General features: G+C 38.8%; 1 protein-coding gene across 2 annotated transcripts in view; it reads right to left on the bottom strand.

Moving 5' to 3' along the window:
- TTC6 (tetratricopeptide repeat domain 6) overlaps positions 1-27,703 on the bottom strand; it is a 106,775-nt gene that overhangs the window by 10,309 nt on the left and 68,763 nt on the right. For both annotated transcript variants that reach the window (XM_075845006.1, XM_075845007.1), the window contains 9 exons: positions 27,407-27,558; positions 27,198-27,329; positions 22,315-22,464; positions 21,534-21,674; positions 14,822-14,935; positions 13,570-13,689; positions 11,335-11,408; positions 6,277-6,487; positions 45-197 (listed from right to left, as the gene is read on the bottom strand). In XM_075845006.1, coding sequence (XP_075701121.1) covers positions 45-197; positions 6,277-6,487; positions 11,335-11,408; positions 13,570-13,689; positions 14,822-14,935; positions 21,534-21,674; positions 22,315-22,464; positions 27,198-27,329; positions 27,407-27,558 — 1,247 coding nt within the window. The remainder of the gene's footprint in view (positions 1-44; positions 198-6,276; positions 6,488-11,334; positions 11,409-13,569; positions 13,690-14,821; positions 14,936-21,533; positions 21,675-22,314; positions 22,465-27,197; positions 27,330-27,406; positions 27,559-27,703) is intronic.

The raw sequence follows: 27,703 nt of genomic DNA, 5'->3' as shown, positions 1-27,703 counted from the left end.
TATACACTACAGTTTTTGTTTGTCATGTGTCATTACAAAATCACCTTTAATGCAGCATTCATGTCTTGAAGAGCAGCAAATGTGTCCCCCATCTGCAAATTTACAATAGCACGTCCCTCAAATCCGAGCATGCTTCTCGCATCAATATCCAGGGCCACAGTAAACTGGTTCCAAGCTCGCTGAAAAAGTCCCTGGGCCTACAGAAGATATATAAGATCCATCAGCAACAAGCCGGAAACCATCATCTATGTCAGTACAAGAAACAGAGAAATGTAATAAGTGAGGGAGGTTTGCTACTTTTATTATCATGTATAGTCCTTTATAATGAAATTTAAATGCAGTCATGAGTCATAAATGACGCGGAGAGCTAAAATTAGGGGTCATCAGTCACTTATGGCGTCAATGATGCGGTAACTTTATGCGGTAATAACTCTGGAATGCTTATACCTATCCAAGCGATTCTGAGATTGTTTTCTCGTGACACATTGGACTTTATGTTAATGGTCAAAATTGGTTGATATATTCAATGTTTATTTGGGAAAAACAGCAAAATTTAGAGAAAATTTGGAAAAAATTGAATTTTTCTGAATTTAAATGTATCTGCTTATAAGACAGATAGTAATACTACACAAAATAGTTACTAGTTCACATTTCCCATGTGTCTACTTTGTGTTGGCATCATTTTTTGAACATTCTTTTATTTTTCTTGGACGCTACAAGGCTTAGAACTTTAGCAGCAATTTCCCATATTTTGAAGAAAATTTCAAAAGCCTCTTTTTTTCAGGGAACAGTTCAGTTCTGAAGTGGCTTTGAGCGCCTTCTATACTAAAAACCCCCATAAAACACCCCATTTTAAAAATGGACCCTTCAAAGTATTCAAAACAGCATTTAGAAAGTTTATTAACCCTTTAGGCGTTTCACAGGAATTTAAAGCAAAGTAGAGGTGAAGTTTTTACAAATTTATTTTTTCTTGTCAGAAAATCCTTTATATTAGTTTTTTTCTGTAAAACAGAAGGTCTTAGACTTCAGAAGCAAAGGAGCACATAGTGGATTTTGAGGCCTCCTTTTTATTAGGCACCATGTCCGGTTTGAGGAGATCTTGTGGTGCCAAAACAGTGGAAATCCCCCAAAAGTGACTCCATTTGGCAAACTACACCCCTCAAGGAATTTATTGAGGGGTAAAGTGAGCATTTAGACCACACAGGTTTTGCTGAATTTTGTGGAATTAGGCTGTGCAATTGAAAATCGAACTTTTCCGAAAAAAGGTACAAATTTTTAATTTTTACAAGGAATAAAGAAAAAAAAGCACCCCAACATTTGAAAAGCAATTTCTCCCGATTACGGCAATACCCCATATGTGGTCATAAATTTCTGGTTGGACAAACAGCAGAGCTCAGAACGACAGGAGCGCTATTGGGCATGTCGATTTTGCTGAATTGGTTTCTGGGCGCTATGTCGCATTTGCAGAGCTTCTGAGGTACCAGTACAGGGGAAACCCCTTAAAAGTGACCCCATTTTGGAAACTAGACCCCTTGAGGAATTCATTGTGGTTTTCATGGGGTGCATGCAACTTTTTGATTCGTTTTTATTCTATTTTTTTAAGGAGGCGTGGTGACTAAAATACAGCAATTCTACTATGGTTTTTTTATTCCTTTTTTTTACAGCGTTCACCGTGCGCTATAAATGACATATTCACTTCATTCTGCGGGTAGATACGATTACCGGAAATACCATATGTTTATAGTTTTTTTATGTCTTATGGCGTTTGCGCAATAAAATACTTTTTATAAAAAAATCAATCACTTTTTGTGTTGCCGTATTCGAAGAGCCATAACTTTTTTGTTTTTTAAATAAAGAAAGCTGTATTAGGGCTTGTTTGTTGCATAACCAACTGTAGTTTCGATCAGTACCATTTTAGGGTACATGCAACTCTTTTTATTCCATTTTTTGGAAGGTGAAGTGACCAAAAAAATTGTGATTCTGGTATGTTTTATTATTATTTTCTTTTATGGCGTTCACCACGCGGGATAAATAACAAAACACTTTTGTAGTTCAGGCCGCTACGGACGCGGCAATACCAATTATGTATAGTTTATTTATGTATTTTTTTAAATAGTAAAGGACCGATAAGGGAAAAAGGAAGATTTTGAACTTTTATCGCTTTCAAATTGTTTATTTTTAGACAACTTTTTTAAACTTTTTTTAATTTTGTCCCACTAGGGGAATTGAGGGCAGGAGGCCGTGATTACAATTCGAATACACTGCACTACATGCGTAGTGCAGTGTATTAGAGCTGTCAGCTACTTGCTGACAGCAAGCATATTGGGTCCGGACTTTGTCAGGACCCACTAGGCTTGGAATAGCCGGAGGCCATTATTGAGCCTCCGGCTGCCATAGCAACCATCGGCGCCCACTATCATATGGTTTAACCCCTAAGAAGCCACGATTGCTATTAAACGCGGTCTCTAAGGGGTTAATCAGCGGGGACCACCGCGATCGGTCCCCGCTGAAGGAGCTGCGGCAACTGTATGTGCCGGGAGGACGGCCGAAATGTCCGTTCCCCCTGTGACGTACTATTCCGTCATGGCGCGTGAACGATGTGCTCATCATGACAGAATAGTACGTCAAGGAGCCGGAAAGAGTTAAACCAGCAATACCTGATGGAAGTGGGTGAAAAATCATTTTTATGTAACCTATAATTATCTTCTAAGTAGCTCTGTACCTTTAGTATTACTTTTTTTAGTGTTCCCGTGCTGTATGCCAGTGAGCATAAAAGAGTCATATTTTCCTTCCTCAAGCCTTCAGAGTTAACCCTTACTTTTGATTGACAGATCCTCGCCTCCCCCCAGCACACACTAAATTCAGCGCTTGCGCATTGATGTCCTGTTCTGATGCGTGTGCATAACGGGACACTATAGCGGCGCATGTGCAGTAACTAGATTTAAGGCCTGGACGAAACAGGGAAGGATATAGGACCAAAAATAACGGGCGCATGCGCGCTTTCTCAGACTAGATTTTGGCATTCCACGCAGGCCAGTTTTCGGTGGTGGGCAGGCATAAGAAGAGGAACGAACGAACTACCAAAAAAGGCACAAAATGTTTGCAGACCATTATTTACAGTCGGAGGAGGAGTTTAAGAGAGGTGATAATGGCAATGAACTTTTGACAGCAGCGGCCAGCGAAGGGTGAGAGTTCAATAAGTGAAATGCTGGTGTCCGGTTCCCTTTAAGTTTGTGGAGTAAATTTTTATGCTATCACGAGATGCTCAAATTAATTAAAGAAAATTAGTAGTGATCTCTGGGTTAGACTGGATGACAAAAAGGGCATGAGGTCAAGTTTTAACATAAGACGTTCCATGAGGACTATAAGTGGACAATTTAATTTGAATAAGCCAATGGAGCAGATCAGTTACTGCTGTTTGGGGATGGATAGATAAATGGGGAGGGGGTTAATTTCTCATAATGAAATTGATGATATGATGTTATGGCCAGTGTTTGAAATGACAGCAGAATTCACATTACATTAAAGTAGACGTATACCTCTTCTATATAGCATAGCTCATTATCATAGTCAAGGAGTTTTTGTGGCATAAAGCATCATCATGATGGAAAGGTCCATCCATTAATAAAAATGTATACCTTTAAGTACAATATACATGGGTGGCATACGTATACTCAATAGATCTTTAGCATTCCCCATCACAACGATCTGACAGTCGGAAAGTACCGTAAATTACTATGTGTAAACCCAGCCTCTTTTATGTTTGCTGTTGAGTTGAATACAATCTACTGTTCCCTATTGTCAGCCATTTAAGGATGAAGAGAAGATTGTTTAAATGTTTTTTAATGGGATTACAGACAGATTTCCCAGAAAACTGTCCATTAACATCAGTTTAGTGTAACATGGATAGTAACGAAAAAAAATTAGGGAAAATTTCCTTTAACTCTGAGGGATATTCATTTTTAGCATAAAGGACTATACGTGTTCTGATGGAAAGTGTAATATTCTGGCTAGTTAATGGCTTTTAGAGTAATTTCTAGACAATTTATGAAACATTAAGGGTATGTTCACACGGCCAAATTTCAGACGTATACGAGGCGTATTATGCCTCGTTTTACGTCTGAAAATACGGCTCCAATACGTCGGCAAACATCTGCCCATTCATTTGAATGGGTTTGCCGACGTACTGTGCAGACGACCTGTTATTTACGCGTCGTCGTTTGACAGCTGTCAAACGACGACTCATAAAAATACAGCCTCGTCAAAAGAAGTGCAGGACACTTCTTTCAGACGTTTTTGGAGCTGTTTTCTCATAGACTCCAATGAAAACAGCTCCAAAAACGGACGTAAAAAACGGCGCGAAAACGGCGCGAAAAACGCCGCGAAAAATGTGAGTTGGTAAAAAAACGTCTGAAAAGCAGGGTCTGTTTTCACTTGAAAACAGCTCTGGATTTTCAGACGTTTTGGTTGACTACGTGTGAACATACCCTCACATCTGTGACATTGTATACTGTGCAGAGAAGGCAAGCCAATGGTCCTTATCTACAGTCATTCTGAGATCCCGTGAAAAGCTTGTCAACAATCGCTATGTAGTGTAATGAAATCTCTGAAGCAAAATGTGGTTTCAATGATGTGGAAATAAAAACCTGTTAAGGAAAAAATACCCCGGAGCTACTGAACATCACAAGCGAAAGCGTCTGCATGGTGATATTCTTGATACTGAGATTTAAAAATTATATTCTGGTACATTGACTTACAATGAATCAACTGCATGTGCCTCCACTTATGGACTTATCCTGATTTAGTAATATAAAAATTACATAAATATATTTTACATTTATCCAGGAGGTGAAGCTACGAAAAATGGCATCAAAGTATTTATCAATGTGATCTGACCGGAAATCATAATAATACCAATATTGTCAACTTGAGAAATTCAGACATAGTCAGCAGCGGGCTGCAGCAAAATGTGAGCCGAAATAATAACATATGCGCAGAAGTACAACCTACGTAGCTAGAGCACGTTGGAGGTATACGTCAGGAGTATTTCCGGCCTTATATACCTCCGACAGTTGCCATTGTATAGGCATACATTGGCATCCGTCACCTATAGACTTCCATGTTAAAAAAAATAAGTATACTGTACGGGCAGTACATGTAGCTTTCCAGGTGCATAAGCCAAGCGGACACGGAAATGTATGTATTCAGCCTTACTTTTAGACAAATGAGTGAGTTAATGTTGCATTTTGTAGCTAGGTATGGTGCAAGTACATACATCTCTAGTGACTAGTGCTGGTGCAATAGAGTGGTTTAGGGGTTAATTAGCATTTCTCTGGCGGTCTAGGGGGGTGAAGGGATTGTGGTCCCAATAATATTGCTAGAATCCTCCTATAAATGAAGCCAGAGTGCACCTAGAAATGTGTCCCTATAAACACCGCCTGCTGGAGTCTCTCTATAAGGCCGGTTTTACACACAGTGTATGCCAATATTTTGGTGTTTTTTTTATTAGTATTTTTATTTTTGTTCTGAAATACTATAACCAGATGTTAGTTAAAAGTCTACAGTGAAATATGAAAATGTCTACACCCACAGCATTTTGTTTTGGAGTTTAACGTTTATGAAATGAGTGGTGTTTTTATTAAAACGCAGCATGCTTTAGATATGGCGCTTTTTCTGGTGTTTTTCTACATAGGATTCTCAATAGAACTTCAAAAATTCCAGTGGGACACCTCCCCCTCTCTCCCCCGTACAAAATGACAAAATATAAAAATTGCCACCATAAATGCATGTAAAAAATAAAGTTTCAAACAGCTGCCATTTTTCACTGCAGAAGACAGGTTCAAGGTGGTTGTTAAAATAAAACCAAAAATATTACAATAAATAATAAATCTAAAGTCAACATGGCCCCTATTAAACTCCCCCCGCCAATCTTTCCCGTATCACGTTATAATCTGATTTAAGCCTAAATGAGATATGTCATATATCAAAATTAAAATTTTTAAACCCAATAATTCTATTAAAAAAAAAAGCAAAAAACTATTTGTGTTTAAATTACTGCATGTAAAAATGCTGCAAAAATCACGTTGATATTAAAGTGGATGTCCAAAAATTGATGGCCTATCCTCAGGATAGGCCATCAATATCAGATCGGTCGGGGTCAGATCGGTAGGTTATTCACGGATTACAGGTACATCATGAATTCATCTATTGGTGTTCTCTAACATGTGGCTGCTGAATAACCACAAAGTAATCCACAGAAACGTAGATATTTCTCACCTGTAAGTTATATCCCAGACAGATCCTAGCTGACATACATGTGGGTTTCAGGTGAAGGGCCTTCACAAAGTCTGCCTGAGCATGATGTATGCCCACTTCATGCCCATATTCCATATACGCACTTCCACGGCCAACGAAGCCCTCAGGAGTCAGAGGGTTTAATTGTAACACCTGGCTAAATGCATGCACGGCTTCCTCATACTGATGTAACCTGGCAAAAGGGAAGCGTATTCTCTTGCAATTTTATTACATTTTAAACAGAGAAAAATAGGTACGTCGGTAAGTAGACACATCATAAATAAGTGCAAACAGGCCAAAACAATGGCCCAAAAATAGGTAACGTTAACTGTAGAAACAGTACAATAAGGTGGCTTGGAGAGCAATAAAGTAGTAGCCTAAGAATTTTACTGGTACAGGTGGGTAATCCACAGAATAAGAGCACAAAGGTCTCTCAGCTGTCACACAACTAAAACAAAGTGAGGGGGGTGTTGAGTTTGCTTACAGAACATGGTACAACTCAGACCAAGCTGTGTGTAGAGGAAAACTGTGCACAATTGCAGACTAGCTGTTATTTAATAGACCACAGTACACAGTAAAAGGCAAAAATCGAAAGAGGGCTAAGAAAGAAAAAAATAAAGGGGGGAATTTCATTTTCTTGAGGGGGGGGGGTGATCAGCACATCACCCGGACAGGGTAACAACTCTGCTCAGGAACAGGCAGAAAGAGCAGAGCAGGCTATTACATGGCGGGACGAGGGCCGTGTAAACAAGCGCCGATCAACGAGACAGTTTGTTGATTGGCGCTCGTTTGCTCCTTTCACAAGGAGCTATTATCAGTAATGTATGGGGAAGAGCGCTCATTACTCCGATCGCTCGTCCCCATTCATTTCTATCATGTTGGCAGCACATCTCTCTGTTTACACAGGGAGATGTGCTGCCAACAACGATAATATTTTAGGCTGCCTAAACGATACAATCAGCCGACGATCGAGCGTTTGCTCGTTTATTGGCTGATCATTGCCCTGTTTACACAGGGCAATTATCGGGAACGAGCGTTTTGTGAATGCTCGTTTGCCTAATAATTGGCCAATGTAAAAGGGCCCATAGTCAGCCCAGTGGGACTGTGTTGACTGGAACTTATCCACTTTATCTAAGAGTATAAAGGGAAGCATATTCTTCACACTTTAACACACAGTACAGTGAACTATAAAAAGGAAATTCAATTAAAATAATCTTCTGATTTGTTATAGATACATGTGGTCTCTGAATATGGACCAAACTGATTTCCATAATTAAAGGGCACTACACAGCATATTAAACCCTTTTGGCACTAAGATTTCTGTTACTGAAAATCTCACCCACCATTTAATCAGAGCGATTCACATCAATGTGATTAGACTCGTGTCACATGCTCATGAAGCCCTTTTTATCTTGAAAATCAGTGCTGGCCCACGACCACGGACCATCCTCTCACATGGATCTATGATATATTAGAATAGGATTTTTAATGGATTTCCCCTTTAATGAAAAAAGTCAATAATTTATGTCAGTGTTACCCATTTTAACCCATAAGATAATTGATTCCATTTTCTAACCTTAAAATGTGGTTGCTTTTATCATCAACGCAGCTTTTCTTTGCGCCACTTTTTACACACTTATGTGCATAAAGGGGTTGTCTGACGGCCCAAACAAAAGTAAAAATCTCCCAAAATACTTTTATACCCTTTCTTGCATTACATTTACAACTTGCTTTTAGGGTTGCTCACAGCACCCCAATATCGCAGCAGAACCAGCTTTCTCCTTCCGGTTACCATGCTCTGAAAAGCTACAAATCCGCTTCTTTCCCCTCTGTTCTTGACTACCTACCCAGAGTGCCAGACTCTTGCGGTCATGAGGTTGCCACATCCCAATAAAAATGGAAGGGGAATGCAGCCCTCAGTCACGTGGGGCCATGTCGACATAGTTCGTACGGCTGAAAAAAGACACATGTCCATCAAGTTCAACCAAGGGACGGGAAAAGGGAAGGAAACATTTCTACACATAGGAGCTAATATTTTTTTGTTCTAGGAAATTATCTAACCCTTTTTTAAAGCCATCTACTGTCCCTGCTGTGACCGGCTCCTGCGGTGACTATTCCATAGATTCACAGTTCTCACTGTAAAGAAGCCTTGTCGCCTCTGCAGGTTGAACCTTTTTTTCTCCAGACGGAGGGAGTGCCCCCTTGTTTTTTGAGGGGGTTTTACAAGGAACAGGATTTCACCATATTTTTTGTATGTGCCATTAATATATTTATATAAGTTAATCATGTCCCCCCTTAGTCGTCTTTTTTCAAGGCTAAATAGGTTTAATTCTTTTAATCTTTCCTCATAACTTAGATTCTCCATGCCCCTAATTAGCTTCGTTGCTCTTCTTTGTATTTTTTCCAACTCCAGGGCATCCTTTCTATGAACTGGAGCCCAGAACTGAACTGCATATTCTAGAGGAGGCCTCACTAATGCTTTGTAAAGTGGCAATATTACATCCCTGTCCCATCAGTCCATGCCTCTTTTAATACACGACAATATCTTGCTGGCCTTTGAAGCAGCTGATTGACACTGCATGCTGTTATTGAGTTTATGATTTACAAGTACACCCAGATCCTTCTCAACAATTGACTCCCCCAGTGTAGCTCCCCCTAGGACATATGATGCATGCAGGTTGTTGGTACCCAGATGCATAACTTTACATTTATCTACATTAAACTTCATCTGCCAAGTGGACGCCCAAACACTTAGTTTGTTTAAATCTGCCTGCAATTCATGAACATCTTCCATAGACTAAACTATATTACATAGCTTGGTGTCATCTGCAAAAATAGAAATAGTGCTATTAATCCCATCTTCTATATCATTAATAAATAAGTTGAATAATAGTGGTCCCAGCACTGAACCCTGGGGTACACCACTTATTACCGGGGACCATTCAGAGTAGGAATCATTGACCACAACTCTCTGGATACGGTCCTTGAGCCAATTCTCAATCCAATTACAAACTATATTTTCTAAACCTATAGTCCTTAATTTACCCATTAGGCGTCTATGGGGGACAGTGTCAAATGCCTTTGCAAAGTCCAAAAACACTAAATCCACAGCGGCCCCTCTGTCTAGACTTCTGCTCACCTCTTCATAAAAACAGATTAGGTTAGTTTGACAACTTCTGTCCTTAGTAAAACCGTGCTGGCTGTCACTTATAATGCTATTTATTGTCACATAATCCTGTATATAGTCCCTCAATAGCCCCTCAAACATTTTCCCCACGATGGATGTTAAGCTTACTGGTCTATAATTACCCGGGGAAGACCTAGAGCCCTTTTTGAAAATAGGCACCACATTTTCCCTGCGCCAGTCCCTTGGCACTATACCAGTCACTAGAGATTCTCTGAATATTATGAAAAGGGGGACAGAAATAACTGAACGAAGCTCTTTAAGAATTCTAGGGTGTAACCCAACTGGTCCCGGGGCCTTGTGCAGATTTATTTTATTTAATTTAGCTTGGACCATATCTACATTCATCCAATTCAGTATATCAACTGATATATTAACAGCACTGGCAGCGGCTACATCAGCTGCTCTTTCTTCTGTTGTATATACAGAGCTAAAGAACCCATTTAGTAACTCTGCCTTCTCTTGATCCCCTGTGACCATCTCCCCATTACCATTATCTAGGGGTCCTACATGTTCAGACCTTGGCTTTTTAGCATTTATATACTTGAAGAATTTTTTGGGATTTGTTTTACTATCCTTGGCCACCTGCCTTTCATTTTGTATTTTTGCTAATTTTATTACATTTTTACAGATTTTATTAAGCTCTTTATATTTTACAAAGGCTACAGCTGTACCCTCAGATTTGTATTTTTTAAATGCCCTTTTTTTGTCGTGTATTGCCCCTTTCACAGAAGGTGTAAGCCATGTGGGGTTTAATTTGAGTCGTTTATACTTGTTACCTATAGGAATAAATTTTGCACTATAATAACTCAAAGTAGATTTGAAAATCTCCCATTTATCATTTGTTCCATTATTTGACATTAGTTCTTCCCAGTCTATATCCTGAATTGCCGCCCTCATCCTGGGGAAATTGGCTTTCTTAAAATTAAATGTTTTTGCCCTCCCAGCCTGCGTTTGTTTTTTACAGTATAGGTAAAATGTAACTATATTATGATCACTGTTACCGAGGTTTTCACGAACATTGACATTCCCAACAAGATCTGCATTATTAGAAATGACCATATCCAACAGAGCTTCACCTCTAGTCGGGTCTTCCACAAACTGTTCCATAAAATTTTCCTGCAACAGGTTAAGGAAATGTCTCCCCTTTGCAGTTGAAGCTGAACCATGACGACAAGAAGGAAACTACCCGGATTCCGGGGCCACGTGACTGGGTATTAAGATGGCTTTCCAAGCAGAATTGAAAATATAACCATAATAGTAAGTGCTTTCTAATATTATTAAGAAATCAATGCTTAATTAGTTTTTGCCTTCAGAAAACCCCTTTGTTGACCTAACCAGACAAAAGCTTTGTATTGCTGTAATCTACAAGGCTAGTGGCTAGCAATTTATTGAGTCCATACAAACAGCATTGCAATAACTAGTGGTGACTGGAATGGACACGTGATTTTTAATGTCCTCATCCTTATCATATAAATTACTGCTGTCCCTGTGTACATCATATGTAATCAATTGGTTTCTAGTGTGCTGTACATTATATATGGATTTCTCACATGATGTTACGTCAACAAGTTCCGTGCGTCACACAAGAAACTCTTTAATAAAAGCTACAGCCCTACCATATTCCAAAACCAGATCCTAATGTTACACAGCACTGCTGGACCGATTACTAGTATCAATGTTTGAGCAATATACCCAGGGGTGAGTTTGGGAACAGGGTGTATTATTTAGAGAGCAGCAACATGTATACGTGTGTACAGCAGCTACATATGTAAAGAAGTCTAGTTACGTAAAGGAGAGCGACGATGGAAAACAATTTATAATTATTTAATTTATTTATGGCTTTATATACATACCTGTGATGACAGTTCCCTATAACCTGATGGATCTTTATATCACCAGGAGTTTTCATTGACACAGCTTTAAAATCCTGTTAAATTAGAAAAATAGGTGATTATTGAGATAGGTATCAAAATATACAGTTTAAAGCCTAGTTCACAGTGAGGTTTTTGACAGGAAAAAATAAGCCTCAAAATTCGTTCACGAATTTTGCCCAAAATATCATCTAATACCTCATGTTTATCATTGATATTTATCGTTTATCATGGATATCTTTTCAGGATGCAGCCAGGCCTTGTAGTGCTGGGGGAGAATAGTGTGTCAGTATATTGTGTGGTACACTTGGAAGGTGCTGGGGGGCCCGCCTGGTCTAATAGTATGGACGTTACTAATAGGCTGTATGCCAGCATGGTGCACTACATGTAACCTTGTGATTGGCCCACTTATAAAAGTGATATCTGTGTGCAATGATAATACTAAGCAGCCACCCCACTCATGAATAGGTGTGAGAGTGTCTGTTCCATTAGTATATTGCACCTGTGCTATCTCCCTCTATGTAGCATTCTGGTTTATGTGCATCCTGCTGGGAAGTGGTGTGTGTACCTGCCATTGTGAGTAAAGCCCCTATTACACTGGCCGATTTTGGCTGGTGCAGAGACATAATTGATCGGCGCTCGTTTGCTCTTGTCACAAGGAGCTATGGATGGGGACGAGCAGTCGTTACTCCGATCGCTCGTCCACATACATTATTATGTCGGCAGCGAGTCTCCCTGTGCTGCTGACAACAATAATATTTAACTTTTTTTAAACTATGCAATCAGCAATTACCGGCAACGGGCGTTCTATGAACCCGGCCTGTTCAGTGATTTCAAATTAAAAGAAGAAAACATTTAAAAATTGCAGCTAGATGCTTTTTACCTATTTTCTGCTTTTTTAACTCAATATCTACTCAAAAAAATGATCTGTTGCCGTTTTAGACATGTGCCCCATTGTGTTCCCAATGGAGTGGCACTCCTACCCCTGGCCCCATGTCTCCTTTTGCCCTTTGAAGTTTATTATAAAGTGCAGAATATTTACTAGTGATATTTCCTTTTTGCTATTGACTACTGGCAACATTCATGGATGTAATAAGTATATAGGGAGCAATACATGTTAGTAAACTAGAAATAATGATGTTCCCTGGCTCTATAACTAACAATGGACAATATTAGACTGGAGCAGGTAAAAATATATATATATATATATATATATATATATATATATATATATAACAGGGTGAAATCCTAAAGCACCCAAACAGATAAAGTAAAACAAAAAGCTTTTACCGCTCAGACGGCACAGGAAAAGAAAAAATTCAATGTGTACTCAATCGGAATAATAAGACCTAGTCTTTCTGCAAGTGGATAAGGCCACGATCCAGTGTCGGTGCAGACCGTTGTTCTGGTCCCTGTAGGTCCACAGAGTTACTGCTTATCTTCCAACGTCGACAATCCTGGCAGCAACCAAATACCTAATACCAATACCTAATATAAAATCATTCCTATTTGGTATAACGATGAATGATAGTTAGGAAAGAATTCTTCAAAAAAGGTGTAATATGAAATTTTATGATAAATATTATGGCACTCTAGGGATTTTCATTTCAAACATTAAAGATTTAGTTTGTTTACCTGTATATCTGTAGAAATTTGATTTCTTCTTATGCCTCAATATGGGATAATTGTTGTTTTTTATGCTTTTTATATTGTTTTTATATGTTTTTGTATATTTTATTTGTGGCTATTTAAATGAATCAATTAGACACACCACACATGCCCCAGAGGAAGCTGGAAGGGCGAAACCCAGGGTCGGGCGAGAGTGTTTGGCGTGGAGCTTATGCATCACTGATTTTATCAGTTTTTATACTTTTGATACTATGTTCTTCTTGTAAGTATGGAATAAAAAAAGCGTGATCGAAGGGTGTTGACTAAGTCCTGCTTTTTTTCCATGTTGGAGCTTTAGGTTGCTGCCAGGATTGTCGACGTTGGAAGACCAGCAGTAACTCTGTGGAACTATAGGGACCAGAACAATGGTCTGCACCGACACTGGATCGTGGACTTATCCACTTCTAGAAAGGCTAGGACTCATTATTCCGATTGAGTAAACATTGAATTTTTTATTTTCCTGTGCCGTCTGAGCGGTAAAAGCTTTTTGTTTTACTATGTCCGTAAACTAGATGTACATGAATGAGTGCATGGTGTATGATTTGGTACCTCTAGTGCATTAGCATAGTCATGTAGATCAAGGTACAGCAATCCACGATTCACAAGAACTTTATCATCCACTTCCTTCCACCCCCCAAGGAGAAGCACAATAGCGTAATCCTTCAGTGCCTGCAAAATTATACAGAAAAGGTGAAACAGATACTGCAGTCTCTCACAACATCGGGTACTAACATTATAAAATTGTACACTTTTTTAGTAATTTAGTGCACAATAGTCTTTCTTAAAGGGAATTCTAATGAGTAACATCTATGGCCTATCCAGAGGAACGTATGCCTTAGGGCTTATTCAGACGAACGTGATATACATCCGTGCAGAGCGTGTGATTTTCACGTGCGTCGCACGGACCTATGTTAGTCAATGGGGCCGTTCAGTCAGTCCGTGAGTTTCACGCAGCGTGTGTCCACTGCGTAAAACTCACGACATGTCCTATATTTGTGAGTTTCTCGCGCATCACGCACCCATTGAAGTCAATGGGTGCGTGAAAATCACGCGCACCACACGGAAGCACTTCCGTGGGATGCGCGTGATTCGCGCAACAGCAGTAAAAACAATGAATGAAAATAGAAAAGCACCACGTGCTTTTCTGTTTACAAACATACAGAGTGTCATAATGATGGCGGCTGCGCGAAAATCACGCAGCCACACATCATACGCGGCTGACACACGGAGCTGTTATGTGTAAATCCGGCCTTAGACATATGCAATTGTATATCCTGCAAGGTATCCTTTCTTTTTTAGCAGAATTCCCTTGTTTTGAAAAGAGTAGTTGATGTTTTTCAATACAGTTACGTTATAGAAATCTTTGGGCACATTGGTGTATACATCAGTAAGTGATCCCAGCGTACACGCCAGACACACATCAAAGACAAAATGTGAACAGAGCCTAAAATTCTAAATATGAGCAGAGGAGTTTAAGTTGTTTAGAAAAACCCTGGTTGCAGGCCACATCAGTGAACCATCTGCAGAGATCATTTGTTGAGATTCTAAAGCTAACTGATGCCATATCATATACAGATTTATATCTGCTTGTCATACTTACATTGAAGCTCCTACATCAATATAAATGTCTGTTTTTATTTTTCCTGTTACCGCACAATGAATCCAGCTGCTGCTCAAACATCTATTTTTACAAAGAATATTAATTCCCCTGAGGCTGTTGCTTTCCATCAAATAAGCCTTTCATAAATGTGTTCCTTGCTTATAGGTTCTCTAATCCAAGCTCTTATCCCACAGTCCCTACCTCTTCATGCATCTTGATCTGATGGTAGCACACTCCTCTGTTATAATACACAAGGGAGCAAGACGGATCCAACTCTGTGGCTTTTGTCAAGTCTTGAATCGCCAACTTATATGCCTGGAATGAAGAAAATATTTATTATGTCTTGTGTAATGGTAGCCTGTCCACCTAGATAAACCCCCTGTAACATGACAGTGAAATCCTGGTTTTCCTTTAAAGGAATGTAGTAATATTTAGTTTTACTACAAATAAAGGCAAAGGCGCAACGGAATCTGCAACGCAGATTATGTGCGGCATTGATGCGGACAGTGTCTGCAGAAATCCGCCACGTCTGAACATGCCAATACTTCCTTTCCCTTAAACATTTTCCCTCACAGATGGGACACCTTATCATGCTCAGCTTATCATTGGGGGACCCTTCTTACAAAAAGGAATAGTACATAGCAGACAACTCATTTAACGTTTACTATTCCGGCCGGTAATAATCCAGTAATCTCCCGTTTTCATATGATTAGCAATAGCAGATGATCGTGAAGTTTCCTGGTTGTGTGAACCCCATAAACCAGCTTATTATTGGGGTACCTTTAAATAAATAGGTGTTATTCAAACTGAATGATTTTTTTAAGGACCTGGCTACGTTTGTCTTTTAGGACCACCAAATAAATTTTTACACCTCTTCATTCAAACTCTCATTGTAAGGCCGAGTTCACACCAGCATTTGCCATTCTGTTGTTCTGCTATGTCAGTGGAGCAGAACAAGGGAAATACCGGAAGCGGAGGTTCTGTTGCACCACAGACACCACCTGCGGCTGACGGAACCCACGGACTTAAAAAAACAAAAAACTAGAATATTCCTGCAATGCTTTCATTAGTTTATTTTTACATTGTAAGCAAAACACACAACAAATAAGTTCATAGGGTTATATGTACACATTGATTCAGTTATGAAGATACCAAATATATGTAAGTCCCACTTCACATCTGCGTTATAAGCTCCGTTAGGGTCCCCTGTTGTAGATCCAGCCAAAGATACTGGAAACAACAGACACCCCGAAAGAACCCATTAAATTCAATGGGTTCTGAGGGGCACCAATGGTTACCTTCATACAACTTCCGGCATGTTCATTGTTCTGCTCCTCTGATGGAGCAGAACAAAGGAAGAACCGTGACAGATGTTAACGAGGCCTAATTAATTCTTGTAATGAAGACAAATGTATAGTAAAACAAAATATGTGTGTGTGAATTATTGTGATGTCAAAATAATGTTTGTAGCCTGTGCTCTAGTGTGAAGATGTCATAATATTGTGCGTCTATACACAGTCGAGTCACATTATTATGACCACCAGCTAATATCCAGAGTAATCGCCATGTGCAGCACAGACAGTAGCTAGACGGGCTTGAAGTGACCCAATAATGTGCTGGTCGGTTGTCTCCGGTATCTGGAGCCGTGCTGACTGCACTGCATCCCACATTTTCTGGAGGGTGCGTGGGGGAGGATCCATAGAGAGAACAAGACGATTCAGGTGGTCCCACAGATGTTCAATTAGGTTAAAGTCTGGCGAATTAGGGGGCCAGGGAAGTACTTGGAAGTCTTGGTCTTGCTCTTCCAACCACTGTTGGACATTTTTAGCCGTGTGACATGTCGTATTGTCTTGCTGGGAGATTCCATCTGCCTCAGGGAAGACAAACAGCAAGTATGGGTGGACGAGATCTGCAACGATGGATTCATACCCAGAGTGCCTTCCACATGGATGAGTGTGCCCAGAGAATGCCATGAAAAAATCCCCCAGACCAGAACGCTGCCGTCTCCAGCTTGTGTTCTTCCAGCAATGGTTGCAGAGTGTTTGTTCTTTGATGTTTCTCGAATGACACGCCAACGTCCATCCGTTTGATGAAGAAGAAAATTTGACTCATCAGAGAAGGCAACCCTTTATCAATCATCGGGGGTCCAATTCCAATACTGCCGTGCAAATTGAAGCCTTTTTTTTTTTTTTAAATGCACCTTTGTTAGCATAGGAGCAGTGACCATCTGTCTGCTTTGAAGCCCCATACGCAGTATGGATCGCTGAACTGTTCTTTTAGAGTGCGCATGAAATGTTCATTTACATAAACTTGGCTCTATTATAATGAAGACATAAATAGTGTTTTTGTGTTTATAGGCTGTGTTCTACTGTGATGATATCACAATAATGTGTATATATAGGTGACTATCTATTGTGATGAAGTCACTATTATAATGTGTTGTATTTATAGGCTATGCTATAATATGATAATGTAATGAAAGTGTGTTAATTAAAATAGACTGCACTCTGTTGTGAGGCTATTCTCTATTGTGATGAAGTCGAATAGTGTGTGTATTCATTGGCTGCAGTATACTCTAATGATGTTACATTGATGTGTGTATTTATAAGTTGCGCAGTATCATGATAATGCTACAACAGTACGTGTATATTTATATGCTGCACTATGTTCTGGTGATATCACATTAGTGTGTTCATACAGATCGATTGTGATTGTTTTACAACAGGATGAATGTATTTACAGACTGCTCTCCATTGTGATGATTTCACAATAGTGTACAGTATGTGTATTTATTGTCCGTTGCTATACTACAATGTCACAACAAATGCATATCTATTTATTAACAAAGCTCTATTGCGACAATTCTACAATAGTATTTTTATACGTATAGGTATCATTATATTGTGATGATGCTGTATTAGTGTGCTCATAGAGATAGACTGCGCTCTATTTTGATGATGTCACAATAGTTTATAGTGCTTGTGTTTGTATTTATAGGCTGCAATATAGTGTGATGAAGTCACAATAATGTTTGTCTATTTATAAACTGCTCTTTATTGAAATTATGTCATAAGTGTGTGTTTATATTTACTAGTTGAACTGTATTGTAATGATGTCACAGTAATGTGTGTCTATTTGTAAATTGCGCTCTATTGTGATAATGTAAATAATTATGTGCTAATATAGATAGAGATAGCAAGCACTTTGTTGTGGTGATGTCACAAAAACATACGTGCCTGTTTACAGACTGCGACCTATAATGATTTGTCTATAAATTGGATGAAATCTGATGTCGCAACAATAAGTGTGTATTTATAAACTGTACTCTATTGTGGTGACATCACAATAATATGTACGCTACATGGCCACACTTATATGAGCTTGTTGGACACCCCATTGCAAAACCAGGGAGTTAATATGGAGTTGAGCCCCCTTTTGTGGCTGAAACAGCCTCCACTCTTCTAGGGAGGCTTTCTAGTAGATTTTTATTAGACGTTTTAATTTATCCCAAAGGAATTGGATGGAGTTGAGTTCCTCCACACCAAACTCATCAAATCATGCTTATATGGACCTCGTTTTGTGCACAGGGGCACAGTCATGCTGGAACACGAAAATGTCTTTGTTTGCTGTAGCATTACCCTTCACTGGACTTAAAGAGGCTCTGTCACCAGATTATCAAATCCCTATCTCCTATTGCGTGTGATCGGCGCTGCAATGTAGATAACAGTAACGTGTTTTTTGTTTTTTTTTAAAACGATCATTTTTGGGCAAGTTATGAGCAATTTTATATTTATGCAAATTAGCCTTTCTAATGGACAACTGGGCGTGTATTGTGTTTTTAGCAACTGGGCATGTTTACTTGTTTTACTAGCTGGGCGTTGTGAATAGAAGTGTATGATGTTGACATATGATGCTGACAAACACTTCTATTCACAAGCCCAGCAAGTAAAACAAGTAAACATGCCCAGTTGCTAAAAACACAATACACGCCCAGTTGGAAATAGGAGAAAACACGCCCAGTTGTCCATTAGAAAGGCTCATTTGCATAAATATAAAATTGCTCATAACTTGTCCAAAAATGATTGTTTGTTAAGAAAAAAAAACGTTACTGTTATCTACATTGCAGCGCCGATCACATGCAATAGGAGATAGGGATTTGATAATCTGGTGACAGAGCCTCTTTAAGGGGCCTAACCCAAACCTTGAAAAACAGCAAAAAACCATTACCACTCCTTCTCCAAATTTTACAGTAGGCACTATGCATTCTGGCAGGTAGCATTATCCTGACATCCACCCAACCCAGATTCATTCATCATACTGCCATACAGTTAAACATGTTTCCACTGCTCCAGTCCAATGGTGGCGCGCTTTACACCACTCCAGCCGACACTTTGCATTGTAATATTATGCTGTGTGCAGCTGCTCTATCATGGAAACCCGACACACAGTTCTTGTGCTGATGCCACTTCTAGGGACAGTTTTGAACTCTGTAGTAAGTGATGTAACAGAGGAAAATCTATTTTTACGTGCCACGCACTTCAATACTCGGCTGCCCCGCTCTGCACTTTAATACTCGGCTGCCCTGCTCTGTGAGTTTACGTAGTCTACCGTTTCTTGGCTGAGCTGTTGTTACTCCTAGAAGCTTCCACTTCACAATAATAGAACTTACAGTTGACCGGGCCAGATCTAGCAAATCAAAAAGTTCACAAACTGGCTGGCAAAGGTGGGATCCTATGTGGGTGCCACATTTAAAGTCACTGAGCTATTCAATATGGCCCATACCACTACAAGTGTTTGTTTATGGAGATTGCATGGCTGCATGCTTGAAAATATGCCCCTGATTATAATGGATGTGACTGAAATACCTGAACTCTATTATGCTGATTTCACATAATGTGTATTTATAGGCTGGTCTTTGTTGTAATTTTTTTTATAACAGAGTATTAATACTGATAGGATTTGCTATAATGTGAAGATGTCCCAATATGTGTGTATTTACTGGTTTAGCTGTAGTTTGATCATGTTTGATTTGATTACTTGACAATAGTGTTTGTGATAACGTCACAAAAAAATTGTGTGTGTATTTCTAAGTTGTCCTCTACTGTGATGATGTCCAAATCATGCGTATTTGGGTATTTATAGCCTGCACTATACTGTGATGCTGCCACAATAATGTGTATTTATAGGCTGCTCTCTTTTGTGCTGATATCACAATAGTGTGTATCCGTGTTAGTGTATTTATATGCTATGCTGTAATGAGATAATGTCACAATAGTGTGTTTGTATTTATTGACTGGACTCAATTCTGAAGTTGATGATAATGTCATAACAGTGTGTGTTTACATTGAAAGGCTGCACGCACTGTTTTGTAATGATGTCGCAATAGTATGTGCATTCACAGGCAAAGCTTTCCTTTCGATGATGTCACAACAGTACATGTGTATTTATAGACTGCACTGTACTTTGATGATGTCAGGTAAAAACAGTCTGCATATTTATATGCAAAACTTTTTTTTTTTTTTTTTTACAACAATGCGTGTATTTATAGTATGTATGTCATAGAGTAGGTTTATATTGCTAGACCGTGCTATATTTTGATGATGTCACAAAAGCACCTTTGTATTTATAGGTTGTGCTTGAATATGATGCTGTTATAATAGTCTTTGTATATTTTCAGGCTGTGCTCTGATGTGACATCATCACTATAGAGTGTGTGCACGTTTAAAGTGTTAACTATAATGCGATTAGACCGCAAGAATGTGTGTGTGTGTGTGTGTGTGTGTGTGTGTGTTTAATTATTATAATAATATACTGTATGTGTATTTAAAGGCAGCACTGTATCGCAATGGTATCACAATATGTATATACAGTTTGTTTGTGGGTGTTTATGTTTGTGTATTTATAGACTGTGCTTCCAAATAATGTCACAAAAGTGTATCTATAGCCTGCGTTCTATTGTGAAGATATCAAAATAATGTGTGTGTTTTTAAATTGCCTTTTTTAGCTATGATGTCACAATCGTCTGTGTGTGAGTATTTATAGGCTGTGCTATTTATATGGTGGTCACGTGACTGATAGGGCGATTTTAGAAATACTGTTAGCAGGAGGGAGCGGCTGGGTCTAACTAGACCCATACACTGCATAACAGCGACAATTGCATAAAATAATGTTTCCCACATTTATAACCTTTAGGGGACAGATTAAAACACTCTTGACCCAAACGGTTTAATAAAACTTTGCAAAAAATAAAGATATCCTTGTATCATTGCCTAAAGATCTAGTCATGCAAACCTAGACGTGTAGGGTATTAATGCATTTGGCACAATCTGTTCTCTAAAGTATTGTTGTTTTTACACAATAAACGTAATCATAATTGAGGTGCAAAGTATTATTTTGTTCGTTTAGGTTTATTACGCTTTGTAGTTTTGACACTATACATGTGTGAGAAAATGAGGTGCAAAGTATGACTGGTTTATTTGTCAAATAGCTTTAATAAAGACTTATTTTTTTTCAAATTATAGCTTGTAAGAGAATGAAATGAGACACCAGTTTTGAATGTGGTAGAGCGTCTACTTTCAGAATATAAGTAGGTTTAGATGATTCTTTGACAGACGTGACCTGTAATTTCATCTTTAGTGACTACATTTTGTAATTCCTCTGTAATTTATGACATCGCTACTGAAACGATGTAAATTTCCGTTCATTCGAATAGAATCTGTTGACAGTGGGAAAAAAAACCCCCAAGCCATATATAGACTCATAGAATCATTTCTCAAAGAACAAACTCAGTGGTACACATACTAGCAAACTGTAAAAATGAAATGTAACCCCCTTGAGTGTCAATTACTTACAAAGACAAGCGTCAAGCCTTTTAGAGTAGCTAAAAGGATGTTCCAGAGATAGGGCATCTCACCTTAATGTAGTACTTTAATGCTCCTCTATACAGATAAGCTCTTACGCTGCGTGGCTGTACTTTGATTGCGGCATTGCAATTCATGATGGCTTTGGAATATCTCTTTCTAAATCCATAGAAAGCTGCTCGGCACAAATAGGCCTGCATTAAAAAGCAAATTATCAGGATCGGAAGTGCAGGGTGAAAAGGAACAGATGAGCCATGCACTTATCAGCAGATGGGACATACTGAACAGTAACCACATACAGAATTCATTGCTCAAACCACACATACAACATAGGGACACAAAATAAATATGTGCTCCATTCATATCATTGGATTGATAGACTGGCTTGTAAACAAAACTCTTTGCAAATATCTATTTTTGAAACAAGAAAATATTAATTTTCATTTTCTATAGTGGAGGTGCTGATCATAGCACCAATCACATTTCAGATGTCATCTTTCTATAGTAACAATACAATAGCAATAATTGTGTATTTTAGCAATCATTATTACACCACGATCAATATATACCATCCAATCAATTCATTAACCCACTGCCCCGAAACGTTTTCCATCATCTACACCTGGCAAAGTTCATTAGGTGCTCCATATTTTTCAATAGACCTATTGGGGAATACAATACAAGCTATACATAGATATCAGTACATGTGTGCAACTGTGTTCTCTCGGATCTTGTGAACCCTTAATTGGGTCTGTTCATAGGTTATATTTAGTATATTTACCTTTACTAAGCATATTATCATATTCTTAGCTGTGTATCAATATAAACTTTTACCTGGAAATGTTTTGAGTTTATTTGAAGAGCTTTGTTGAAATCCTGCACACACTGTGATTGCTGGAGACGCATGCGACAGAGCCCACGATGATAGTAAGCGTCGCAATAACCAGAGCGATATTTCACTGCATTGGTCAGAGCCTCAAGAGCCTGGAAAACATATGTTCATTGCAACAGATTTCCTCACAGCTATAATGGATATGTATAAGACACTGCTAAAACATACACATTATGAGCTCAAATAAACCTACTTGTGCAGAACAAAGCCAAACAGAGATGTCATAGTATGTGATATGTGATACTACAAAAATTCCCCGCTATATATTACATGGAAAATATCACAAAATAAATAAAAAAAAATGGTATAGAAAGATTTCCACAGCACTCACTATAACAGGAACTCCCCCCTCAGAAACAAAAGGGATGCAAATTCCATGTCCAGAAATCCCATCTGGGCAATCCTCATGCCTCATGCACACGACCGTTGTGCCACTCGGGGCGTTTTTGACGGCATCCTATTGACACCCGATAGTCTTCACGGACCCATTCACTTTAGCAGGTGAATCGGGTCAGTGAAAAATGGTCTGAGTCTCCGATCTGAGGAAAGATAGAACATGCCCTATCTTTCCTCAGATCACTGACGGGACTCGGACGGCACACTCGGTCGTGTGCATGAGGCGATAAATGGTGAAAAAACTTGAGGACAGCATATGTGTGGCAAAGAAGTTGTAGTGTTTATTAACACATCCCAAATATACAAAAAGCAAAAGCTAAGTTTCGACCCCGCTGGAGTCTTTTTCAAGCATCAAATACAAGTGAACAAAGTGAATTTAAATATACATTCTGAAATGAGTACAGCCAATCATAGATGGCATCAAAAAAAACATGTGTATGCAATACAATTGGATTCATCCAATGTGAAACAAATATAGAAAAGATCGTGACACATTGTTGAATAAAAGAGAGAAAAGAGTGGACTTGGAAAGGTTACCATTTGTGTTCACATATGGTCCTAATAGTGGACGTTTTGCACAGGCCCTGTAGAAAAATTGGTCACTGGCTAAAAGAGGTTGTCCAAATATACCTTCCTTTACCCAGCCACCGATAATGTCATATCGACGTAGCAGAAATCTTTGTGATGCCCTGGTAAGGTCGGATATAGAGGAAGCCAAGGGACCTACCCAGACATATTTGAATGCCCCAAAGAGGGGCAATTTCACCTGCTTAGGTTGTTCGTGTTGCAGCAATCTTCTCAAAGGCTCTTTTCATCCCTACATAGGCGGTACATTTAATATACCTTTTAGATTTACTTTTGCCACAAGTTTTGCGGTATATATGATCACCTGTCCATGTGGTCTTGTCTACATGGGGGACATAACCAATGAGGTGAGAGATCGCATAAACAAGAATAAAAGCACTATACGTAAGAAACGTATTGACTTGCCAGTGGCAAAGCACTTTTGTAGAATCAAAACACACAGTTAACCAACTACGATTCAGAGTGATATATAACTGGTTTTCTTTTTTTCCCCTGTATAACATAATATAACATATGAAGTAGAATGAGTTGTGCAATGGTATAGTTCAATGTAGTCCCGCTAAATATAAATGCATATATCCCGTAGATATAGCCTCTATGAAGGGGATGTCATGGTGTTGGAATAATTAATATACTTTTTATATTATTATATTTTTGTAGTCACTTTGTTCACTTGTATTTCATGCTTGAAAAGGACTCCAGCAGTGTTAAAACGTAGGTTTTGCCTTTTGTATATTTAGGATGTGTTACACTACAACTTCTTTGCCACACGGATGCTGTCCTCAAGTTCTTTCACAAAATAAAAAACATTGACATGTTGTGTGCAGTCATTGTAGCCCTTGGCTAGAGCTTTCAGTCCATCAAACAACCTGATTGTTAAAGGTTTTGTACACCTTTGGGACAAATGATTATTATTGTTCGATGTATTTTGGGTTAAAAAATTATTTTTGGAATGTAATTGGTTTTTAATAAAAATTCTGAACTGTTTTCATTCTGTATGTATTTCAATAAATAGCAGCCTGCAGAATGCTGTTCACTGTGGAATCTGTTAGTCGGGCTGTCTGACGGTTCAATCTCCAGCCGCTCCTGGGATCTCCGGAATGCCGATTTATGTTAAAATCGAAGTTGAGTCGCTGGAGATTGAGCCGTCAGACCGTGCGACTGACAGATTTCACAATCAACAGCATTTTGCAGCCTGCTCTGTATTGGAATACTTGCAGGCTGCCAAATGAAAGGGGTTTCGAATTTTTAATAAAAACCAATTACAGAAAATAATAATTTTCAGCCTAAAATACATGTACAATAAATTAAAAAATTAAAATGTGCCCCCAACGGTGTCCATAGCCTTTAAGACAACTGTTGCTTGAGGTTACACACGTCTACCTCTACACAGTATTGTAATCACAAATGTCATAAATGATTCCAATTACATTTAACTCTGCCACCACTGGCTATTATGAGGACACTCTGGTAGCACTATAATGGAGGCACTCTGGCTGACACTGTTTATGCAAGCGATATTAAGACTGGCCATGTCAGAAATGTGCTCCGTACCAAAGTATTAACCTACTTTGTGTATTCCACACATACAGAGCAAAACGATATAGCGCCAGACCAATAAATGAAAAATATATTAACTTTATATCACATGCATTCTAAAAACAAGCATTAAAAGTTTGAGCCAATGCAAAAGTAGAACAGTGGGTAAGACAGAATACATTGCTGGTATCACATACGCGGATAAGGAAATAAGCACTAGTTCAGACAAATGTCAAAAAGCAGAAATTTGTGCTTTATATCTTTTCAATGTCAATAGATCAGAAAACAAATGAAATACAATTGCCAAATGTGATTCAAATATATCATCCATCTGAAGGTTAGAGTCCTGGAAATGTCCTGGTTAGAGTTCCTTCATAGTCTTCTCAGTTAGGGTATGTGCACACGATAGCAGGCTTTTACGTCTGAAATGACAGACTGTTTTCAGGAGAAAACAGCTGCCTCGTTTCAGACGTAAATGCTCCTCCTCGCATTTTGCGAGGCTTCTCTGACAGCCGTAAATTTTGAGCTGTGCTTCATTGAGTTCAATGAAGAACGGCTCAAATTACGTCTGAAAGAAGTGTCCTGCACTTCTTTTGACGAGGCTGTATTTTTACGCGTCGTCGTTTGACAGCTGTCAAACGACGACGCGTAAATGACAGGTTGTCTGCACAGTACGTCGGCAAACCCATTCAGATGAATGGGCAGATGTTTGCCGACGTATTGTAGCCCTATTTTCAGACGTAAAACGAGGCATAATACGCCTCGTTTACGTCTGAAAATAGGTCGTGTGAACCCAGCCTTAGATCCAGGGCTTTAGCCGATAGCAGAGACAATATGTACAGGTGGGGGACCGAAACGTTGCACAGGTGTTGTCAGACGCCAATCCTCCACGCGTGTTGTCTCTGCTATCGGCTAAAGCCCTGGACCCAACTTAGAAGACTATGAATGAACTCTAACTAGGACATTTCCAGGACTCTAACCTTCAGATGGATGATATATTTCAATCACATTTGGCGATTGTATTGCATGTGTTTTCTGTCAATTGACATTGAAAAGATATAAAGCACAATTTTCTACTTTTTGACATTTCTGTCTGGACTAGTGCTTATTTCCTTATACGCCATATCTAAAAGGTTGAAAGCACCTTTTATTGCACTACCTCACCCACAGGTTAGTTCATTATTTAGGTCAGAAACGACATACCTGAATCACATACAGAAACAATCAAAGAAAAGAGAGAAATTAATCTTTGGACTAAAAAATAATATTAATCCATGGACATAGGTACTGATTATAATAAATAAGTAACTAGATAGAAAAGTGCAAGTGCATAAGACTACTCATGTATTAAAAATATACCAGAGCACGGTCACATCAAAAAACATAAAAGAATAATCCAGATGCAAACAGTCTGATGATACATTCCTTAAAGTGCTGTCCATGGTACTGAAATACATCAGAGATACATCACAGAATGACCAAAAGCAGAATAAGGGCGTGTTCACATCAGCGTCACCCTTTCGTTCATGGGTTCTGTCAGACCTTTCCATCGGAGGAACCCATAAACGGAAAGGCAAATGCAAACCATAGCTTCCGTTTGCATTACCATTGATTTCAATGGTAATGCTTCCGTTGCAAATGGTTTCAGTTTGTCTCCGTTCCGTAAGGTTTTCGTTTTTTGGCAGAAACAATAGGACAGTCAACTAAAACTCCCCTATAATTTGCAATGTATTGTAAAAAAAAAAAAAACTCAATTATTTAAAATACTAATAAAAAATAAAAAAAATACTATTGAAAATGCCAGTGCCCACTTTACCTAACAATAAATGCAGTGCAGTCACCCTCTCTAAACTCACAAAAGCCAGACATGAGCCAACCCTGACACTCAGTATGAACGCATTTTATGTGCTGCTATTAGACTATTCCCTGTAATATTCGGATTTCAGTCTGACAGTAATATTACTATATGAACCACACAACTGCCTGTTAGCCAAAATAATCAGTATTGGAGCTGCATGAATGCTTGGCCATTGCTGACTATTTATACTAGGTCTGCTCATGTAAATGTACACTCAAGTAAACCTCACACCCTATAATTTGCCCAAAAATCTGTCAACTAAAAGTTTTCAATTTCTAATTAAACTTGACAAATTGGTTTTTAACAACTCTTGCACGGCTGATGTGATCCAAATAAAGACTGAACATATAAGTGTTATGCTTCACATTAAAAGTGTGAATTAAGCAGTTATGTAACCTCGGTACAGGCTTCAGATACAAGAGAAATACGGTTTTATAACCCACTCACCTGTAGAAACTTAAACTGCTCCATATAACACAAGCCCAGCAGGTAGAAAACTTCAGCCTTGTCAGAGGAAGGTGACCTCTCATCTAATTGGTTCAGTAGGTCAAGTGCCTGTCTGAAGCTTTCACTTGCCTCCTATTAAAATATGCAAATACCGTATTACTATAAAAGAAGAAAAACTTAAAATTGTATTTTACTGGCTGAGATGATACCTTGTTTTTTTTGGCCTTCATTTGAATTTTGCCTAAGAGTATTATCAGAGCTGGTATTGGCTTATCCCTTATAGCAGAAACCAAGCAGTCTATGGCACTGCTGTTTTGTTGGAGGAAGGATCGGACAAGGGCTTGCTGAACGGGTGAGGAACCTGGGGAAAACATAATAAAAAGAAAGCATTAATATTGGAATCTCATGACTAGGCATTCACTGGCATGTGTTTTTGTACTTCTAAAGAACCAGATTATAGGGTGGGCAAAACGGGCAGTTGCTCTGGGGCTTCCACCTCCCAAATT

This window comes from Rhinoderma darwinii, chromosome 12 (assembly GCF_050947455.1).
Source record: "Rhinoderma darwinii isolate aRhiDar2 chromosome 12, aRhiDar2.hap1, whole genome shotgun sequence".
In the NCBI taxonomy this organism is placed as follows: Eukaryota; Metazoa; Chordata; class Amphibia; order Anura; family Rhinodermatidae; genus Rhinoderma; species Rhinoderma darwinii.
This window is presented reverse-complemented; position numbering and strand designations above follow the sequence as displayed.